Source organism: Cyprinodon variegatus, unplaced genomic scaffold (assembly GCF_000732505.1).
Source record: "Cyprinodon variegatus isolate N-32 unplaced genomic scaffold, C_variegatus-1.0 Scaffold267, whole genome shotgun sequence".
In the NCBI taxonomy this organism is placed as follows: Eukaryota; Metazoa; Chordata; class Actinopteri; order Cyprinodontiformes; family Cyprinodontidae; genus Cyprinodon; species Cyprinodon variegatus.
In genome coordinates, this window is record NW_015150720.1 from 333,656 (window position 1) to 353,923 (window position 20,268).

At 39.2% G+C, this 20,268-nt stretch overlaps 1 protein-coding gene across 3 annotated transcripts in view; it reads right to left on the reverse strand.

Moving 5' to 3' along the window:
* Positions 1-11,868: 11,868 nt before the first annotated feature.
* The window catches only part of LOC107089822 (SH2 domain-containing protein 4A-like), a 23,013-nt gene continuing 14,613 nt past the window's right edge, over positions 11,869-20,268 (reverse strand). The window contains exon 6 of one of the 3 annotated variants that reach the window (XM_015382818.1): positions 11,869-12,972. In XM_015382818.1, coding sequence (XP_015238304.1) covers positions 12,779-12,972 — 194 coding nt within the window. In that variant the 3' untranslated portion in view covers positions 11,869-12,778. The remainder of the gene's footprint in view (positions 12,973-20,268) is intronic. The other 2 variants (XM_015382816.1, XM_015382815.1) reach the window with 2 other exon arrangements.

Consider the following 20,268-nt stretch of genomic DNA (forward strand, 5'->3'; position numbering starts at 1 on the left):
AATAAAAAACAACACTCTAAACTCTGCATTGTAGTAATGATGTTGATTACCTCTGCATCAGTTTTATGCAGAGGATAAACACAATAAAGCTTAAATACAAACAGTGGGTATAAGAACTTATCCTCCATTCAGATGTTTGTTTTTTCTCTTGTTTATGTAAATGCCCACAATGTTGAAATATAAGATTGAGATGAAATATTTGTTGGTTTCATGTATATTCAATTGATACAATTAGGCAATAAAGTTAAGCTAAAATCAAAGACAACAGTCATAGGTAAAAAAAAAAAAAAAAACACTTACAAAAGACCAAGAATTAACTTTTTCAACATAATGTAAAAACAATTACTTACAATTTTGATGGAATGTGGGATGTAGTGTTTATGTACTTGTGCAAGGTCAGTCTATGAAACTGCCTAAAAGTTTCTTTGATTTTCAGAGAGGAGGTTTAGATTTGCTCTACAGGGACGTTTGCCTTCATAAGTTTTTGGACAGAAACTATTTCTGAGTCTATTTGTTTTCATTGCAGTTGTTCTGAACTATTTTTCTGATGAAAGTAGGACAAGTCCTGCATTACCACATTGGATTCTGTGGCCATTCCATAGATCTGCATCTTTGAATGGATAAGTTTGATTAAAATGTTTTTAAAGAAATAATTTCTCAGATGCAGTCGATAACTCTCTTGGTAAGTTCTAACTGTAAATATAGATTATATTTTTCATTTATTTATCATACAATGAGACAAAGATGATCTACAGTATATTTACAGTTATAACTTATCTTTGTCTCATACAATGAAGCTAAATTCTAGTATGAGAGGGACCAAGACTAGAGTAAACTTCTATCGCCATGAATTAAGTTAAGTCACCCAAAAGATGACAAAAATCATGTTCTGGTGTTTGCCCTACTCTGGAACAAGAGGTATATTACCGTAGTCCCAGTGCACTTTCAGTCAAACCTAACAGCTGAATGTGTCATGGCATAGAAACTACAGGAGCGACAGCTATTACTATTGAGACTAACCATTAGTAGAGCTGTAAAGTTGAGAGACTTAAAGGTACGGTATGGTTTTTCTGGGTGGACCATCCAAATGTATGAGAAAAAGTGTGTACAAAGTATATGAGACGGAGAGAATGGCCTCAGATGAGAAAAACAAGACCAGAGTGTTTTTGGGAGATTCTTTCATGCGATGGTGTGCACTGAAAGCACAGGTCAGGTTTCTCATTGATGCCTCCGTTACGAAGTTTCTACTTGACAGGTAAAGTTTGGCATGCTATTTGGATAAATCCTTTTCAAATCACTCCAAGAAAAAGTTATCTACCTCTATATTGTAAATTTCCAGGGAAGATAAGTTTTAGTAAGTGTTTGATTTATCTCTTAACTCCATGAAACCAATCAGTTAATGTGATACATCTCAGCTGCTACTGCTGCTGTGATTGGCTAAAAACTGTTAGGAATGTCGCTCCTTTTAGTGAAAATGTTCTACAGAAGGCTTCCCACATTAATGTTGGAACTAAATTGAACTACACATTTCAATCTGGTTTATGCCAGGTTAACATTTTGTAAGTTTTTACTGAAAGAAATCCTTAAAATAGTCTTTTTAATCTGAACTTTTACGACCAAAACATTGTTTGATGAGCAGACTGACACCTCAGTAGTTCAGGGCTGATGCATCTATAAGGATGTGGTCTTTTTCCTTGAATTTACTTTGGGTAGAAAGGTTACCCTGCTGTTTGGCAGACATAACATCATGCGTTTAGATGTTAAAAGGGTCCAACTTAGCAAATAATTGAAGTGTTATATTCAAGATGGATTTTGTGAATACGATTGGCATACAACTCAACTCAGACATCAATGGCAACTCCATATAAGGTGAAAAAAGGGAAACGAGAACCTTGTCAAGTATGAGCACGAGATAAAAGAACGAGCAGAAGAGAGCTGCACTTCTGTGTTTTGGCCACAGGTGGCAGCATCTTTAGATAACTCCACAATGCCTCTTTAATCTTCCTCCACTGTGCAGATTTGCAGAAAAATAAAGAATCTTTACAGTGACCAACCACTTTTGCTGATGTTAACCTTATTTATTTAATTGTGACTTTTTATACATTTGATTTTTCTAAATTTGCCCTCGGCTTTAAAAAACATGAACTGTAATCAAGACATTTAAATGATTACTGTCATTTAAATTATTACAGAACTGTGTTCTTTTGCTATCTGAATGAAAATATATATTAGAATCACAATAACAATGAATAATATCCAACATGACAGAACTGTGATCACTGATATGGTTACAGAACTTATATACTTCATGATAATAATCTCACTTATGAATAAAATCTGTTCAAAGTTAAAGAGTTTTGTTTAATATATCATCTGTGCGTATCACATTCTATTTAGGTTAATGATTTTTCATACTGAAAATAAAAAATGTAAAAAAAAAAAATACTGGTTTTGACTATGTCTTACTTTACTAAGGCAGGAAAAAAGAAATGGAGACTGGAAGAGGTGCATTAGCAAAAATCCTCCCATGTGAAACACATATTTAGAAAGAAAAATCAGAAGTTTTTCTGTTCAAAGTAAATATAGTCAAGTTTGAAATCAATAAAGTGACCTTTATTTGAACCACCATGATATTCTTTCTGTTCACGCTGCTGTAATGTTATATTCAACTGTTATTCTGATCAGAAATACTGTTTCAAACAGGAAAATCTCCTAATTACATTTCTTGTTCCTTCATTGTGCATTTTGACCAATGTGAAAAATGCTTGATGTCTCCGGAGAATTTAAGCTCTTTGCTTTGGAAATAACTGACTAGAATGTATGCATTTCATTTTATTGCTCATTTATCTGTGATGGATGCAGGTAAATGAGCAAATTAAACAGAAGTTGAAAGAATTCTGGTAATGACAAGTTCTTGAGCCTGTTAAAGGGTTATCTGACCGAGGTAAGGAGTGAGAGACCACCTGAGAGACTAAGAAGTTATAATTTGACTAGGGATTGTAAAAAAACTTAGCGTTCAATATATTTTTCTCCACCCCCCTTAAGGTTTATTGAGCCCCACACTCGTGAGTATAGTTTTTAGCAGTATCCATGCATGGCAACTCTGGCTTAGCATCAGCCGTCTCCTAGCAACATTGGCCCTCGATCCCAAAAGGAACCTGGAGGTCACTGCTGTAGTCACACCAAGCGTTTCCTTTAGTGCAATAATCGTTTTTCCTCATCTCCTTTTTGATCTCTGATAGCTTTAAACCTGCAATTCCTTTTGCTGTATTCTTCCCTGGGCTTAACTTCATTCACTCACTTAAATAACCAAACTAAAATGATTAACAAAAATTTTTTTAAAAAGTTTTTTTTTTTAATGTTTGCATTACAAACATGCAAAACAATGTACGACTCAGTATATGTTTTTTGCTTGTTGATTAAGCTAAAAAGACAATAAGAGCATGAATGCATTTTTTTATCTTACAATTGTTTCGATTCCATATATATTTTTACCGCCATGTTTTGAAATATGCAATTACAAAAAAGAGATAACTGTCTTTATTAGCTTAGAGATAGTTAGAAAGCAACAATATTTGTATCTAAAACTTGTAAATTTGAACAAGAGGTGCAAATATTATAAACAAAACTGTTCAAAACAAAATTGTTAAATCCAACCTGCAATGCTAATACTCAAATCCAGACTAAATGTAACCTGCTTATATAGTTTATGACTTGTGTTGAATTTTCATTTATTTTTGGTCCTGTGCAAAAATATGAAAAACCTTGAAGCTTTTCATTCTGTATCTTATTACAGACACAAACTCTAATGTATTTTTTTAACCGGATTTAATGTGATAGGATAGCATAACTGTTAAGAGTGGTATAAATATGCATCCAGCCCATTTTAATCTGATACCCTGATATTAGAAAACTTGCAAATATTTGTTTTAGATATCTATCCATCCATTTTCTGTCCAAGGGGTGCTGATGCCTATCTCTAGCTATCTACGCATGAGATGCAGGGTGCACAGGTTGCCAGTCCATCGCAGGGCAACACAGAGACAAACAGGATAAACAACCATTTACACCTAAGGATAATTTAGAGAAGCCAATTAACCTAAGAGTCATTATTATTGGACTGTTGGAGGAAGCCACAGTAGAATGAGAGAACCCAGGTATGCACAGGGAGAAGATGCAAACTCCATGCTGGGCCAGGAATCGAACCCCAAACCTTTTTGCTGCAAGGCAGCAGTGCTACCCACTGCTCCACTGTGCAGCCACTTTTTTTTACACAATCAAAACAAAAATATTTAAGGACTGGATATAAAGGAAATGCTGAATTAAAATAACTTGTGAAGGCTGTGCATATTTCTCCACTTTAGTAGTCTTCATCTTCCCAAACCACCATTCCCACTCCATTTCCAGGAATCTTTACAACCCCACACTCCCGACCCTACACAACACCACTTGCCACAGTGGGCCAGACTCGATAACCAGAAGCCAGGAGGGCTGCGTTGGCGAGCTACAAGCTGCTCTAGACCACCTTTTTCACATCTGAGAACCTCTGTGAAATCCTAATCCCCGGAGCGGGGTGAAGCACAGGCCCAGCTTGCCTGACCTCTCTGGTTGCCATGGATACAGTGCACTATAAATAAAACAGAGGGGGCTTTTTTTTCGAGCAGTTTGGCAGGTCTGTGTGGCCTGCTCACTGGTGGGGCTTATTTTCCTCTATCCCTCGTTCCGTCTCTCTTCGCTCTCATTCCACTTCCCTTGTTCATGCATTCTCTGTCTCATTGAGTGCTCCGTCTTGCGCTTCCTCCCTCTTCACCTTGTCTGTGCTCAATACTTTCATTCAGACCCTCTAAATCAGAACACCTAAGTTTGCCATACACTCACAGAGGCTCATTCGGATTCTACAAAACCCTTATGCCGCTTCAACAAGTTGAAGTATGCATGAAAAACAGACACAAGGTGAATTTAAAAAGGATACTTGTTTTGCTGGTTTATGGTGTAAAAGCAAGGGCGAAGTAGTGGAAACTGACTGAACCATGCCACAGATCTTTTTTTTTTCTTGTCTGGCAAGACAAATCACTGGATGGTGGAAAATAATTTGGTCATGGTTGTGGGAGGTTGTTGGGAGTGGGAGGCATGCGGGTGATGTGGGGGAGAAGGGTTGAGGGGTGACTCGTCCGTGAGGAGGAGGAGGAGGAGGAGGAGGAGGAAGGGCTTTGACCGTCTTGCAGCGGAGGAAAACATGCTTGACACTTCATTCCTTTCCAGTTAATGTGGAGCGGACCGCAAGACGTTAACCCTCTGCCTGCCTCTTGAGTCTTAGTCATCCACTTTTTAGCAAAATGCAGCGCTCAATGCTGAATTTAGCCTAACTTTGCTTTCAAGTCAGTTCACTTAACAAAACATATTGTTAAAAAAGACATTTGGATTTTCTCCTGTCTTTCTATTTCAATGTAAATTGTTACATGATACAATAAAAACGTACCTCATCAAAAAGCAAACTTCTATATTGCATGTAGGAGAGGTGATATAATACATTAGTTGACAGTGTGGCTAATGTTATCTGTTGCTAATTTGTAAATAATACATCTAAATTGTTTTAATGTGTATTTTCATACACATTTGTTTTCTTTTTAAGTATTTCTATAGAAAAACATCTGAGCCTCATATCAAGAAAAGTGAGAACCTTTCTGGATGATTTGAAAACAAAAACATAGTGACAGCGTTTATTAAAAGAACATGGGGGACTTTTCATTTTTTAGTACCAGATGTGTCCTTCAAAACTGCTGCATTTTGCAACTTCAAAGTCTGAAACAGACATACTTATGATGAGGAACCCATTAGCCCAATAGCTGCAATTGAAAACTAAGTTTATCCATATCACGCCACTTTACATCACATGCTTTTCTTCTGGCAATTTACTTGAAATATGCACAGAAATATGCAATCATGTCAATCTCAGACAGATTAACGTATTTTATTTAAATCCCTTTTTAATACAATGTATTAAAATTAAGTTAAACGTTAACAAACAACTATAACTATTTCCTGAAAGAACATGATTTTGTTGTGTCGCTTACTTTGCAACTGAAAAATTCAGATGTCTGTGAGAGCTGTATGCCTCTAAAAATTCTGACCAATCCCTGCCATTCAGTCCGCTCAGATATATTCATCTCTGTCCCCTCCTGCAAGTGGGCACTCGTCAGGTTTTGTCGTTGTCAGAAATATTCACAACACACATTTGCAAAACTTGTGAGGAAATATCATTAAAAATAACATGCGGAAACTTGTATGATTTGTATTGCTAAATTTAACAGCCTGCTACCTTGAAAGCCACAATAATATAGTTTATTTACAGGTGAATGAGATGTGAGTTAATTAGGGCCCCGTCCACACGAAGTCAAAACGAACACGAAACGCTAATATTTTCCAGAACGTTTGTCGTAAAGACAGAGACGTAAAATAAATGTGATCGTCCACACGAATGCATGAAAACGCTGCAAAATGTATGCCAGGCCTGTAAGTGGCGCTGTCGTGCCAAAGCAAAAATAGGCGACCAAATGTTGGGCATGCGCACTAATATTTATACATGGTTGCCCTGCGGGTCAATTTTCGTGGTTCAGTCCAATTCAGGTGCTAAACTATGTCGTCGATATTGCTCTGTTCTTCCTGGAGAAATTCCAAAAGATGAAGATTCTGTTGTAAGCCCGACAGCATGGTGAGTAGCATGAGCAGCAACCATTCAATACAGTACGGCGCCATTGTTGTTGTGATACTGTGTCGCGCATGCGTGTTTAGAGGCAACGCTATGACGCATGCGTGTAAAAAAAAAATGTGGTTAGAGCGTAAAGATGGAAACGCGAAAACGGCGTTTCAAAATCTTCCCACTCTGAAGGCTGAATTAAAAAAAGATCGTTTACAGACCCCCGAAACGCCGGCTTCGTATGGATGAGTGGCTGGTTTGGTGAAAAATTTGTGCGTTTAGGCCAGGGGTTGGCTTCGTGTGGAAAAGTCCAAAATATATTGAAAGAAAGGGCAGAGTCAGCTCCCCTGTGCTTTTCCGGGTTCTCTTTGAGATGCACGTTCGAGCTTGGGGGTGAGGACATTGCTTTGAATGGAGGAGGAAGAGGAAGGGGGAGAGTTGCTAACTCTTAAATATTACCAACCATAGCTTTAAATCTGATTTCAATTTGCCGATGCTAATGATAAATAAAGCTCCAGAGTTAGTTGTGAAGTAGCCTACCACAGGGGTCAGGGTTAGTGCCAATTCTCTTTACCATCGCCTTGGTTTTCTTACATAGAAAACCTAACCAATCTATCTAAGTGGTTTGACTGGTTTGTTTTTAAGAGGCCTTGAGAAGACATGAGTTGTGATAGAACAACTGAATGTAATTGAAATTATGTGCAGAGTGCTTCAATGACTTCTTTCAGATTTTCTAAACTGAAGTAGTTCTCTTCTCTGTAGTAGAAGTGATATTACTTTGAATCTGTTGAAAACGTATATAAAACCTCAGAGTTGTGGAAGCTTGCAGTTGTAAATTATGCTCACATTTAAGTATTTTTAATAACTATCAATATCACACAAAGAAAAAAAATCCTGCTTTTGAGTTTTTTATCCTTTTTTATCCTGCTATTTTTGTACCATTGACAGAAAGATCATCCTGTCATTGTGAAGGCCTAAAAAGCACAAAAACTACATTATTTATCCAGAATGTTGTGAAGATTAACAGAGTGTAAAACTGTAGGACAAGATGATGTACCTCAAAAGCCTTCAGGAGTAATTTTTTTTTATTTATTTATTTTTTTTTAAGAGCGAGCCACATTTCCCGGCCCATCTGCCTTGTATGAATTACACAAAAAGTGGAGCTCAGTATCAGGGAACATCCACAATGTTGCCTGGGAGACAGAGGTCACATGAGAGGATGAGTCACCGAGAACCGCAACTACCTAGAAACCAAGACTATCGAACGTCCTCGCGTAGAGGAGCTCTGCACAGTTTGGGCACAGGAGGAAGGATTACTGTCTGCATGTGAGGAACATCCAGATGCTGCCCTTGGCTCAGAGACAGAAGTTAAACTTTCTCCAACTCAGTCACCGGTACTGTTTTCCTCCAAGTTGTAGTTCTAACCTCAGCATGACCATAGGTCTTCTGCTGATCTGTGGCTTTATGAGGATGTGTGTGTAGAGTAGGGATTTAATGCAGACAGGGCCATGGCAGTCCTCCTGCCCCTCAGCCAGATTAATCATGCAGGAGAGACACAGCAGGCCCCCGTTCATTCTGCCTGGGGGTGAAGCTGTGCCCGCATGCTCTCTATATCACATGGCATTACTCTGCCACCCCACCCCTCCCCTCCCCTCCCTGCACTCTCTTATTCTTGCTAAAGGTGCTGTGGATGGTCCTGTTGTCGGAGTCTGAGGAGGTGTGCAGTTATTGGCAGTTACTGTAGGGGGAACACCACAGCATGCAGTGTTGCTTTTATCTCTCTTGCTTTCCTTCCCCAGCAGAAAGAAAAGGAAAACATGTTTATCTCTCCCGCAAGGAGACAACAACAGCCCCTGTTTTTCCCCAACTTCTGTTGAAGGGCCCTAACCATAACAGAGGCCGGGCTTGCTGGATGAAGAGAAGTGTCTGAGGTGGGGAGGGGAGGACATACCAGGGGACTCGCCACAGATATCTCCTGGAAACTGCTCGACGATGTCTCTGCGCATCAGAGAACAGCTACGGCCATTGTTAGGCTCTATGGGAGACAGAGATCTGAGCAGGCCGAGAACAGTTGCGTGCTTCAGCGTTTTTCCGCGCACTTGCATGCACAACAGAGTGTGCACAGCAGAGACAATATATTTCACTGCGTTTCATGGTGTAAAAACCAATGAAAAGCTGATTGACTCTTTGTATTTCTTCTGGCAGTGGGATGCGCTTAGCTTCGAAAAACTGAGAAGGGGCCAAAACAAAAATATAGAAGATCAATGTATATCTGGCCTGCAGAGTCTTATTTGCAGAGTATGCATTCTTGATCAGATCTGATTACTTAGGCCGTCATACTAAAGAGTCACAAAGCTTTTCAAACGGTTATACCTATCATTACATTTTCAGTATTAAAAAATATTTTACAAAACACTAAATATGTAGAATATATATATATATATATATATATATATATATATAAAATTTTAATCATGGATATTAATTTGTTAAATTTACATCAAATTATTCTTTGATTTGCACCCCATGGACATTAGAAAACTTAAGAGAACATTAAACCATATCAATAATACCAAACAACCCAGTTGAAACAATACATGGTAATGGCAAAACGAGTGTATTTGTTTTAAGAATGCAGCATGTTGAGGGGAAGAAAAGGCTTGAGGATCAGCTTGCTTCTGAACGAAGAAAAACAAAAACAGCAGATCTACAACATGAACAAAACACGCTGTGTTTCATGTGGAGAATGCAGCAGCTGCTGAACGTTGCTTTGCTGTATTATTGTGTTGCTTTATAGATGTAGATTTGCCATAATGGTGTGATTACAAGTGTTCATCCATATAGTTATTTTTGCATTTATACTGTAAATGTGTAAGATGTGTGTCTGTTGCCTCTGCACTTGTTCTTCATAATGCAGACTAAGAAAAATCCATTGCAAAACCCCCCAAAATCCATCCAATTGATCCTCTTGAACAAGTAGTGCTTTTTTTGTGGCTCATGCATCAAAGCAAGACCTCTGTATGCATTTTTAAAAGATGCAAAAGAGGGAATCTCTCAGTTGAGCATTAACCTGTTAGAACACTGAGTGCATGACGTAATCTGAATGTTTTTAAAAGTAAAGTTTACTCCTCATCGGATGCAAAGTATGCTCCACAGCCTTTTCTGCCCTTTTACTGATCACTTGAGGAATATTTACCTGAGTAAGTTATTGAATTAAGAATATATCATGTTTTAAATACCTAATCTGATTAGAAATGACATTATTCAGTCCGTTAGCTTGTTACTACTACCAGAACTGATGGAGTGTATAAAAATGAAGAATATTAAGGTGTTTGTATTATTTTGTAGAATGACCACCAAGCCAGAGGCGCACCTTGGCCTCCTTTCTCCTGTCTTGCAACAGGAAAGGTATCGAGACACTGAGATAGTGTCAGTAGATACACCTGTCTATTCCTTTCTAAACAGGAGTTTATACACGTCTGAAATTAGGACTTTAACCTGATTTATATGCAATGTCATTGAAATACAGGCATTGAAAGCACATATTATGCTACCAGTGTAAATATCTTGACTGCTTAAAACGGAAAGATTTCACTTACATGCATACAGTAGCATGCGTTCATGCTGCTCTGCTATGCTTATGTCACAACACAGAACAGAGGACCCAGTATTCAGGTAGGATAGACAGTGGGATTATTCGAAAAGCAACTTAAGCCAGATTACTGGGCTGCCAACAAAATGCGGTGGGAGCCGCCCAGAGTGTCCCAGATGCTGCAGCCCAAGAGAACATGCAGGAGTCCCAAGCCAGGTCAGGCTAACAGTTCAGAACAGGAACAGGCAGGCTTAGTGGTTGACAGTCAAAACAGGTCAGGTTCAGAAAATCAGAAACATTAAGGAACTCTTAAAACACTCTGACCACTGGATAGAGAGAACATGATAATCTGGCCACGATGACTGGGAGCAAGCATCTTAAATAGAGGCAGGAGCAGGTGGATCAGATGAGCAGGGATTGGAAACCAGGAAGAGTTAGACAGGAGAATGAAATGAATAATTCAGCCAGTCATCAGCTCCAAAATCATGACAGCTTAGTTGCTGTAACACAGCCAGTGCATTTTTTCATTTATCCCAAACAAACCGTTTTTGTAAAAAATTAGAGTTTAAACTATAATAGAAATAAATACAATTTACCAATGACTTTGAAACTAATTACATTCATGAGCTCTCACTAATTGTATGTTCAAAATGTTTGAGACCATAGAAAGATGTATTCAACACGCTTTAATTAAGGCCAGGTTTTTATGTAGTTATGAACTCAATGCCATTTCACTCACTATTAAGGATTCGTGGGAACCCAGTAGAAACCGGGCTGCTGTACACAGGCGCCAACCGGTCTGCTGATCATCATCAGAAAGCCATTAGAACTGTGTGGAGCAAGGACAGAACTACTCAGGGAGCTGGCTTTTTAACCGGCACCCCTCTGCTTGCGAGATAAACTTCTGCACCTTATGCCAATGATGCTTTGCTTTTTGTATGTGAAAGACTATATTACCTTTTTTTTAACCATATACTTTAAGCTTTCTATAAAAAAGTCTTTAAAGTTCACATGTCCAGGTGTTTTTCCAGAGTAGCTGTTATGAATCTCCAAATAGAAATATCCAGATCTATCATCTCCAGGACAACAAGTTCTGTGCTTATCATGTCATATGAACTTGTGCTACGCGATACTTGCGTCTGCAGCCTTGTCAATTTATGTAGTTACATTAAAATAAAGGGAACAATTTGAAATCTCTAAATGTTTCAACTTCAAGAAGTAAAACACACACAGTTAAAATAGATTTAACTGTCTTAAACAATAAAGCTTATACGTGTGTTTCAGAGGGTTGAAGAACTCTGGTTAATTTAATTGGGTGTGCATTTTACAGGCATTTAAATGTTTGGGGGGATTTTATGTTTGGAAAAGTCAACATGACCCCACATCTGAACTCATTGAATACTTGTTGACTAAGCCTAAAAGTGTGGTCCAAAAATGTCTGACTCTTCCTATTCTGCCAAAGGGGAGAGAGCAAATATTCAGCCTAGAACCTTCTTTATGGCTACGCAAATGTGTGTGGTGAAAGAGAAGCGTTCTGAAGAAACATTCACATTTATTTCTTTGGAGACAACAAAGACTGACAGAAACTCAGAGGTTAGAAAGTCTCCTTTAAACATTTTATTTCTTACTTTACCGCACCCTTCAATCTTTACATCAGAGATTATGACATACCTCATTTAAAAAAAGAGCAATGTGCTAATGTCAAATTTCCCCATTACAAAATGTGCCTCCAAATAGAAAAGATCAAAACAAAAGACAACATCCAATCATATCAAAAACAACAAATGACAAAAAGAACAGCGAAGAGCTGGATTGTTTGGCAGCGACTGTCTAACTTGCCAGGATTTGATCCACTGGGAGTGACAGATGAGTGTGCGTTTGGCACCATCATTGGTCCATGAGTTGCAGTGAGACTCCTGCCAGGTGGCAGAGGGAGACGTACATCGCAGTGTGACAAACAAGTTGACATTATTCCCTGGGAGGAGACTATAAGATGAGGGAGGACCCTTCTGTACCTGCTTTCACCCCTCCGCACCAATCGCCAATGCCCTTTCTTTTCTTCTAACACACAAAAACCAAGAGGAAAATAAACTTGAAAAATTTTCAATTTCAATTATGCAATAGGTGACATAATGATGTGTTCATATTGTGTGAATTAAATACAATTGTAAATGTTTCTCATCACGCAGTGTAAAGCATCAATGAAAGAAATCTTTAGATGTCTTGATTTTTTCACTAAAGGTAAAAGAATTGTCACAAAACAATCAGCCATTTTGTTTTGTCTTTCCCAATAAAGACATTTACAGTATGAAAATAGATCTCTGCATTTAAACATGTGACTCTCTGGGTTTTGGGAAAAGAGCGACAGCGAGTTCTCCTTTCTCTAACGGAGGTTAAACGTTTGGCTTCATGGGTCATCCTGTGCGCCGTTACTTTAAGCAGAGGGACTCTTGGATGCAGGTGGGAGAGTGTCCATTGATATTCAGGGTTTACCTGATGGTGGGTGTGGTTGTTAGACGCAAGTGGTCTGGCTTTGTGGGAAGGGGGGGCTTAATGGCGCGGCCCGGGTTGTCAACACTGAAGTTTTTCTTAAGAAGAGCCACCCGGCTGAAACGCGCTGCATTCAGTGATTTCCCAGCCTCCACTGACTCAGCCCTCCGAAATTTTTCCAGAGCACTGGTTTCTGAAAAACAAAAGGTTTGATCAACTTTAGAAAAGAAAAAACAATGCCCAATGCTGTTGTCTCCCTGTAATAAAGAAGATTATGTAAAATGCGAAATGTTAAATGTGAACCACAAGACAATCTTGCTGATGTGAAGTAACAGGATATTAACACACCATAATATTTATTAACAAAGGTCTTTCTCACAAACTGCTGCTGTTGAAGGGCAACTTATTATATTGAGTCCTGGATATAAAAGGTAAGGCAAGGCATGTTACCTTAGCAACGCTCACACCCAAGGCATTCTAAATTAGTTTATGGAAAATCAAATGAAAAATTTGTGATCTTTAAGCTTTAAAGCATCTTATTAGAAAAATAATATGTTAAATTTATATTCAATCTTCATTCCAAGGCTTTAACTGATAGGGCAAAGAGTTTATTAGCATAAATGTGATCCAAAGCTCCAATAAAAAACAGACTATCAGCAGCTTTTTAACAAATATGCTTTTAAAAAAGCTAAGATACTCTAATATTACTCTAATATTTTTTTTTTTTTTTTTGCCCAGGTTGGATAGGAAACCATTTATTCTTGTAGTATTTAAAAAATATATAGTAGGCTCACTTATAACAGATTTTATCCAGTTAAAATGTATATTTACATTTTTTACATATTGCATTTAAAATCAGATCAAGGGCCTCTTGCTTGGTCTGTAGTATTTGTAAACAATCAGTCAAATTTTGCACTGATTTGATTTAGCAGGATTGAAAAAAACAATGACTGTTGACTGATGGTTTGGCATTAAAGAATGAATAAATATTTGAAAATACATATAGAGGACAATCTGTCATGCTGTGGGCCTGTTCGTCTTCGAAAGACCTGAGAAACATTGTTATAAGAAATGGCTTTATGAAATCTTAAAAAAAAGAAAGGGGGAAAGGTTTATTTTTTATATAAAAAAAAGGTAGACATTGCACATATAATATTTTGTAGATTTATTTGCAAGAGTATTATGACTGATAAAAGGCTACCAGAAGCGCCTTCTTGAACTTGAAACAGTCGTCATGAGGCCAAACCATCACAGAAAGACAAAACTGAGGTTGCAGAGCTTAGGCCTTCATCTCGTTGAAAAGTGTGGTGAGCAAAGGAGAAATTAACTTTAGGACTCAACAACATCTAGATATATGGTTAATATGTCTGTGTGCTTCAACATAAAAAAAAAATTGAGTGCTTTTCTGTCGGCAGAACGCAAGCTTCACATAATCCGTCCAACATGTTGGACTCTAATCTATACCTAACCAAGAGAAGGTGTAGAAATATCTGGAACAGATTTCCTAACTCTTCATATAGACAGTTCATATCGGTCAGTTTAACAAAAAGAAATGCCGAATAATAAAACCAATACATAGTTTTAGCTAGTTTCGTAAAAAGCAAGACTCCAGCTCAACAACTGCTACCATTACCCTTCCCCAGATGCCATCTCTCTATATTCCTTCTCTTTTTTTCCACTCTTTTTTTTCCTTCCTTCCATTTCCTTCATCCAGCCGTGGGTGAGCAGAGGTCATCCTCGCTGGAAGTGTAGCAGGGAGACAGCTGGGGCGTAGATTGTGTGTGCGTGATCGCCACGGTGCCATGTTTTGGAAGAGGGCTGTAATTGAGGGAGGAATGGAGGGAACGGGAGTAACGAACGATAGGGGAGGGAGGGCCGCAGGGACGGCAATGGAGGAGAGAGCAGACAGACGCTGCTCAGACACCAGAAGGCTTGAGGAGCCACATATTTTTAGCGTCGTCCCCTGGGGGACAGAGATATGTGAGAGTACCCGAGTGCGTATGCGCTCTCTGTCTCTCTCTCTCTCTCTCTCTCTCTCTCAATCACACACACACACACACACAAAGTTAAAACATGCACACACTGACACACATGCCACATATCGTTCAGGTTCGTGCATGCTCTCTCACACACAAACACACACCCCTGCTGCTCCCGGATTCAGTCATGCATGCCGCCATCTCTGACTAATACCACGCCACTGCACACGCACAGAGGTGGTTGTTAAAGCCCAAACACACACACACACACACACACACACACACACCTGGGGGGCAGGAAACCTTTAAGGCGCTTGACATCTTGCAGGCAAGAAAGGAGGAAACCTGAAGTAGATTTTAAGCCTGTTTATTCTCATTTACTTTCCTCTTCCCTGGTTTGGCCCCCTCTCCCTGCGGTGACACCTCATCCCTCCATACCTTCCTCCTCATCTTCCTCCCCGCATGTCCTGCCCTGCCTTCCTCTGCCCCCTGACCCGCGGTTCCTGCGTTAATGTCCTCTTGCTGCGCTGCGTGGGCTTGCCTCTGATTGTCTCGTTGTGTTGTGCGGTCACCACGGAAACCTTGGATAGGTTCCAGCAATTGAGGCAGACGCACACACACACACACACACACGTTCGTGGTCAGAGTTTTCTGAGCTTGGAGCCTTGGTGCAGGTCTGAGCGGAATGCTTAATGGAAAGACGGAGAGATCGAAAAAGGGAGGAAAGAGAAGTTGGACTGGTGATCTGGGCATTCAGTGTGAAATAGATGGCAAAAGACCAACACCTCCCCTCAGGTAGCCTGACTAACCTGTCCCAACACAACCAAAAAATGCTGCAACTCCACCCTTTTATGCCTGAAACCCCCCGTGGGCAGCTGCACCCAGACCTCTGCTCATGGAAACGGTTTGAGGCTACCTATAAATCCATAAAATACGACCAATCGGTTTTCAGCTGAGATTTATCTTCTGTTTGAGGTTTTAAAGGTTGCTCATCATCTTTCAGGCCAGTGTGTAAGCTGTACAGGGGACACCAGGAGGACGGGCAAACTAGCAGAAAAAATCTAAAGCTAATCTATCTCTTTAAAGATCTCTGCATCTCCGGCTTGAAAAGAGGAGGAGCTGAGTGGGTTGGGTTGAGGTGGGGGGGTGGGATGGGGCAGGAGCAGGGCATAGGGCAGAATTCCTGAGCAGCACATCTGTAGACTGAGGGGCAGGGAGGAGGAGGAAGAGGAGTGTGTGTGTTTGTGTGTAGAGGCTCTGGCTCCTGTGTGTGTGTGGGGGGGAGGGGGGTCTGGGGCCCCTGTCACTTATGGGCTCCGACTAAGCGTCACCCTGGGCTAGAGTTGGAAAGCGGCGCTGGAATGCCTGTCCTCTCCTCTCAAGGTGAAGACAGGGACAAGCGAAACCAGTGGACAGAGGAGAAGCGGCTTTTTAAACACAAACGTGCCTGAAAATTTACGGCCCCTGAAGGATGCTCCTGGAGCAAAAATAAAACGGCTGCAAAAACTAAAAAGTGCCCATCTTGGTTGTTTTTTTTGTGCTTCAGAACAAGTTGAGGCAATGTTTTGTTTGACAAAAGTTTCAGCCTCTAAAGAGTTTTAGCCATGCATCTGATGGATCTGAGCAAAACGACAGTAAAGGAGCAAATCAGAGATGCTTTTCCTCTTTCCACTACTTTACAGTAACTATCATGTTTTTACAATGTAATGAGTAGATCATGAGAACAAAAAGGGAATCTTATCTACGGGTTTATTAGCTCTTCTTTCTATCTGATCACAATAAGTCCTTATTTGTTTTATTAAACTACATGTAGCGGCCGATTTTCCAAGCTAGACCAGCACTCTTCTGCTGTGGTCCAAAAACAATTCAACAAGACTTAAAAACAGACACATTGTTTTCTTTTAATGTTTGGAGCAGGAAAAAAAAGATGTTTTTATATATTTCTCTCATTTATCAAGCATTAAATATCTTCATTCGCATTATTTATTTAGCCAAGAGTCTGCAACATTCTTTTTCTTCTTTCCTCTTTCATTCAGAACATACAATTTTGAAGTTATTCTGTTTTTCCTCTGATAGTTACTGATACTCTATTGTCTTTTTCTTTTTTTTATAGTAATGACGGAGGCTTCACATGACTGCTGCTTGACCAAAACACCCCTTATGTCCAGTTCCAGTCACTGTCTGTCAATGCGCATCTCCTGTCCGTGCTAACAGGGATTCTTCTCAGTACTTTCATTCAAATGAAAACAGCTGAGCCTCCGTTTGCCTCGTCCTCCTGAGGGACGAGCTTCCTACAATTGCCAAGGTTAGACCCAGCGTCTAAAGTCACGATCCGTTCATCCAGGATGGTTCCAGGCCACCAGAACCCCACCCAGCACACTACAACAGCTGTTTCTTTTCTCTTACCCAGGGCCCTGTGATACACGCTGCTCTAGAATCACAATCTTATTACCAGATCCTTCATGTTTCCACATTTTATCAGAGATTATTCTTTGTTTTTCCAGCTTCTTTTCAAATGTCCTAATTGCTTCCTTAAACAATTAGATGGAGATAGTGGAGAAAATGTAAAGATGGAGAAATATATATATATATATATAGATTCTAGGACAACAGCAATGAAAAGCTGAAAATGGAAAATTATTTAGAAACCTTAACAGGAGCTAAACATATTAGGGTTGTTACTCTGTTTTTCATGGGTTTTTTTTTTGTTGTTGTTTTTTTCTGGTGTTTAGTATTATCTAACAAATGAAAATAAAAATAACAACAAACAATAAATAAATAAAAAAAGGTTTACATCAAAATATAAGTTCTAAGCCTAGTCCAAATGATGCTAATTTCATTATTAAAGTTCATGAGACTAATCATATCCTCTGGTTGACAACACCATGAGCAAACCTTGGTTTTGGGATTCTTGAGGGATTCAGAGGCACACTGAAATGTAACACTTTGTCCCCTCTAAAGTACTAAGATTTGGTTTTTGCAACATTTTTCAAGATTTTCAAGAAAGAAAAAAACATCAATACTCGCTAATCAACCTGATTTATAAATTTCAAACTCTTTAGAAATTACCTGAATTTGGACAAACAAGTGAAGCAGCACAGGAAATAATGTTGCTGCAGGAAGAGCATTTCTCCAGCAGAGGGAGCTTGTGAGAAAGATACTTTCTCCTTTACTTTCCTCCTGCAATATCAAACTTCTCCGCTGGATGGTGCTAATGTCACCCTTACGCAATAAATGATTTTGTAACAGAGGGTCTGTTTAGACTGAATAGTTTCCCCTTAATGTTTAAATAGAGAATATAATACATATATATTTTTTGTTAATAGGATTGTATGAATCTATTAGAATTATATTATTCAATCAATTACCATTCTTCTATAAAAACAGTAACTAAAGGGAAGTCTGTTTATGCTTTTTTGTCTGATGCTTATTTTAACCCACTAAAGTAAAAAAACTGTTTTACACTGACGGATTAAATAACTATAAACCTCTTATTTCAGGCTTTCAGTAGAAGACATGTTTCCTCTCATCAGTGCTTCCCCTAAACAAGAATCTAGGGAGGGAACCAAAGACCCAGGTGTTTAGCAAGGGCCAAATCCCAGGCTCATAAGCCTTTGTGGCAGGCCCCTGTTTTTTCTGCCAGTCCACACAGATTCCAGCAGGCTGAGGCACTGTTTGGCGAGCATGCGGGGGCTCAGGGAAATAAATCGCTCCTCCGTACTGCCGTGCAGAGAAACGTGCTTCTAGTGTGAACTTTCCTCAGTCTTGTTCTGCTCGGCCATTATTTCTTTTACGGGTAACAAAAACAAAAGAAAAAAAATTTTCCCCCTCAAAAGTGGCTTAGATCTTTGTCCATGGCAAGTAATTTGTCAAGTTACAACCACAAACTTGTATGTACAAAGTAGTGTGTAATTTAAGGGAAAATTGACACAATAAAATCCAGTTAAGTTTTCAAAATGAAGGAAAATGTGATGCAAATAAATACAAATCTGAAGCCATGGGAAGGCCTGATGGTAGTTACCAGAAACAGAGACTAAAGCTGAACCATGTGGCTACCCTGAGTTTGGTTTGAGTTGCTTATTTGTTAGGCTGTGTACCAAGATTTTAAACATTTATGTGGATCTGGTATTTGTACCAGATATCCAAAATAAGCACAGTAAGAAATGTACAGAAAGAAAACAGAAATCACTGTGCTTCTCATCACATTTTATCATTTTTTTTGGCATTAATAGCCTTTATTTAAAAGTAGGCTGACAGGAAATGGGATTGTGTCAAATATTAACGGGCTGGGTCTTTAATTCTTGCTTGGCACATCAAGGACTAAGGTTTTTGCACATTTTCCCCCAGGGCATGTGCCCCTACCTCTCATCATATTTAAATGTCAGATTGAAACCACTCTGAAAGAAATGTGCATTTGTTTTAGTTTACCTATTCCAGATGGGAATTGTTTAGGGTTTTAGTCTGTGTGGCTTTAACTGAATACACTGTTGCTGCGATGTAACACGGAGGTGACAGCATCATGCTATGGGGATGCTAGTCTTTAGGAGGAAGAGGAAGCTTATCAGAGTTGTTATCTCACACATGATTTAGAAATTTAGAACACAGACGCTTTACCTCCAATCTGACTGATTTGGAGCCATTTCACTGGCAGACGTGGAAATGTGTATAATATATTTCAATTTTGAAATAAAAAGCTAAATGTTGTCAGTGGGAAAATGCAAATCAGAGATTCATTACCCAAAGTAATCAGAGGCTGGAAAACAGGTTAATCCATTTCTAAAACCTAAAAGGAGTGCTGGAAAATGTAAAAGATGCACAGAAGCTGCCGGCGGGATGAACAGTTATAAACTGGAGCTAGGGTGATGTTCGCCTTTACCAAGGCAAAGAATTCTGGGTTTTTGTCAGAGTAAAAGTTTCCCTGGTTAGCTTGTAAAAAGTTTGCATTGCTTAATTCATTTCAAAACAACTATATCGAAGGCAGCATACTGGCATGAGCTTGCCTATTTATATACGTGATAAAAACAGGGCTCTTGTTTGTGTTTTATATTCACTCCCCTGCTTTCATAAAAGCTATCGGACATAAGTTCCTTCAAAGCCTAAATGACCGTTAGTATTCCTTCTCTGTATGTGAGAAACCTGGGCTTTAACTTGGATCTGTGTGTTGCTGCCTTGAAATAAATTTACAGAGTTGTTGCAGACAAAAGCAGGGCCCTTCTTTTTGCCTCAAAGTTTGTCCAAATTTTGTTTCCACTGGCTGACATTTCCAGCTAGTATAATTATAGTTGGCGTTAGAGTCCTGCAACGGGTCGGGTACCCGCGGGTCCCCAACGGGTCACCCGCTAAAATGCTCTTTTGCGGGTGTATAATACATAAATAAAAATAAACGGGTCAGGCGGATATTTTTTTAGTGCGGGCGGGTAGTTGGTAATTGTTTTTTTTATGCATGTGTGTTGTTATGGACATCAGAAATGTTATATTAATCAGGCACTGGGGTCACCCTTGTTGTAGCT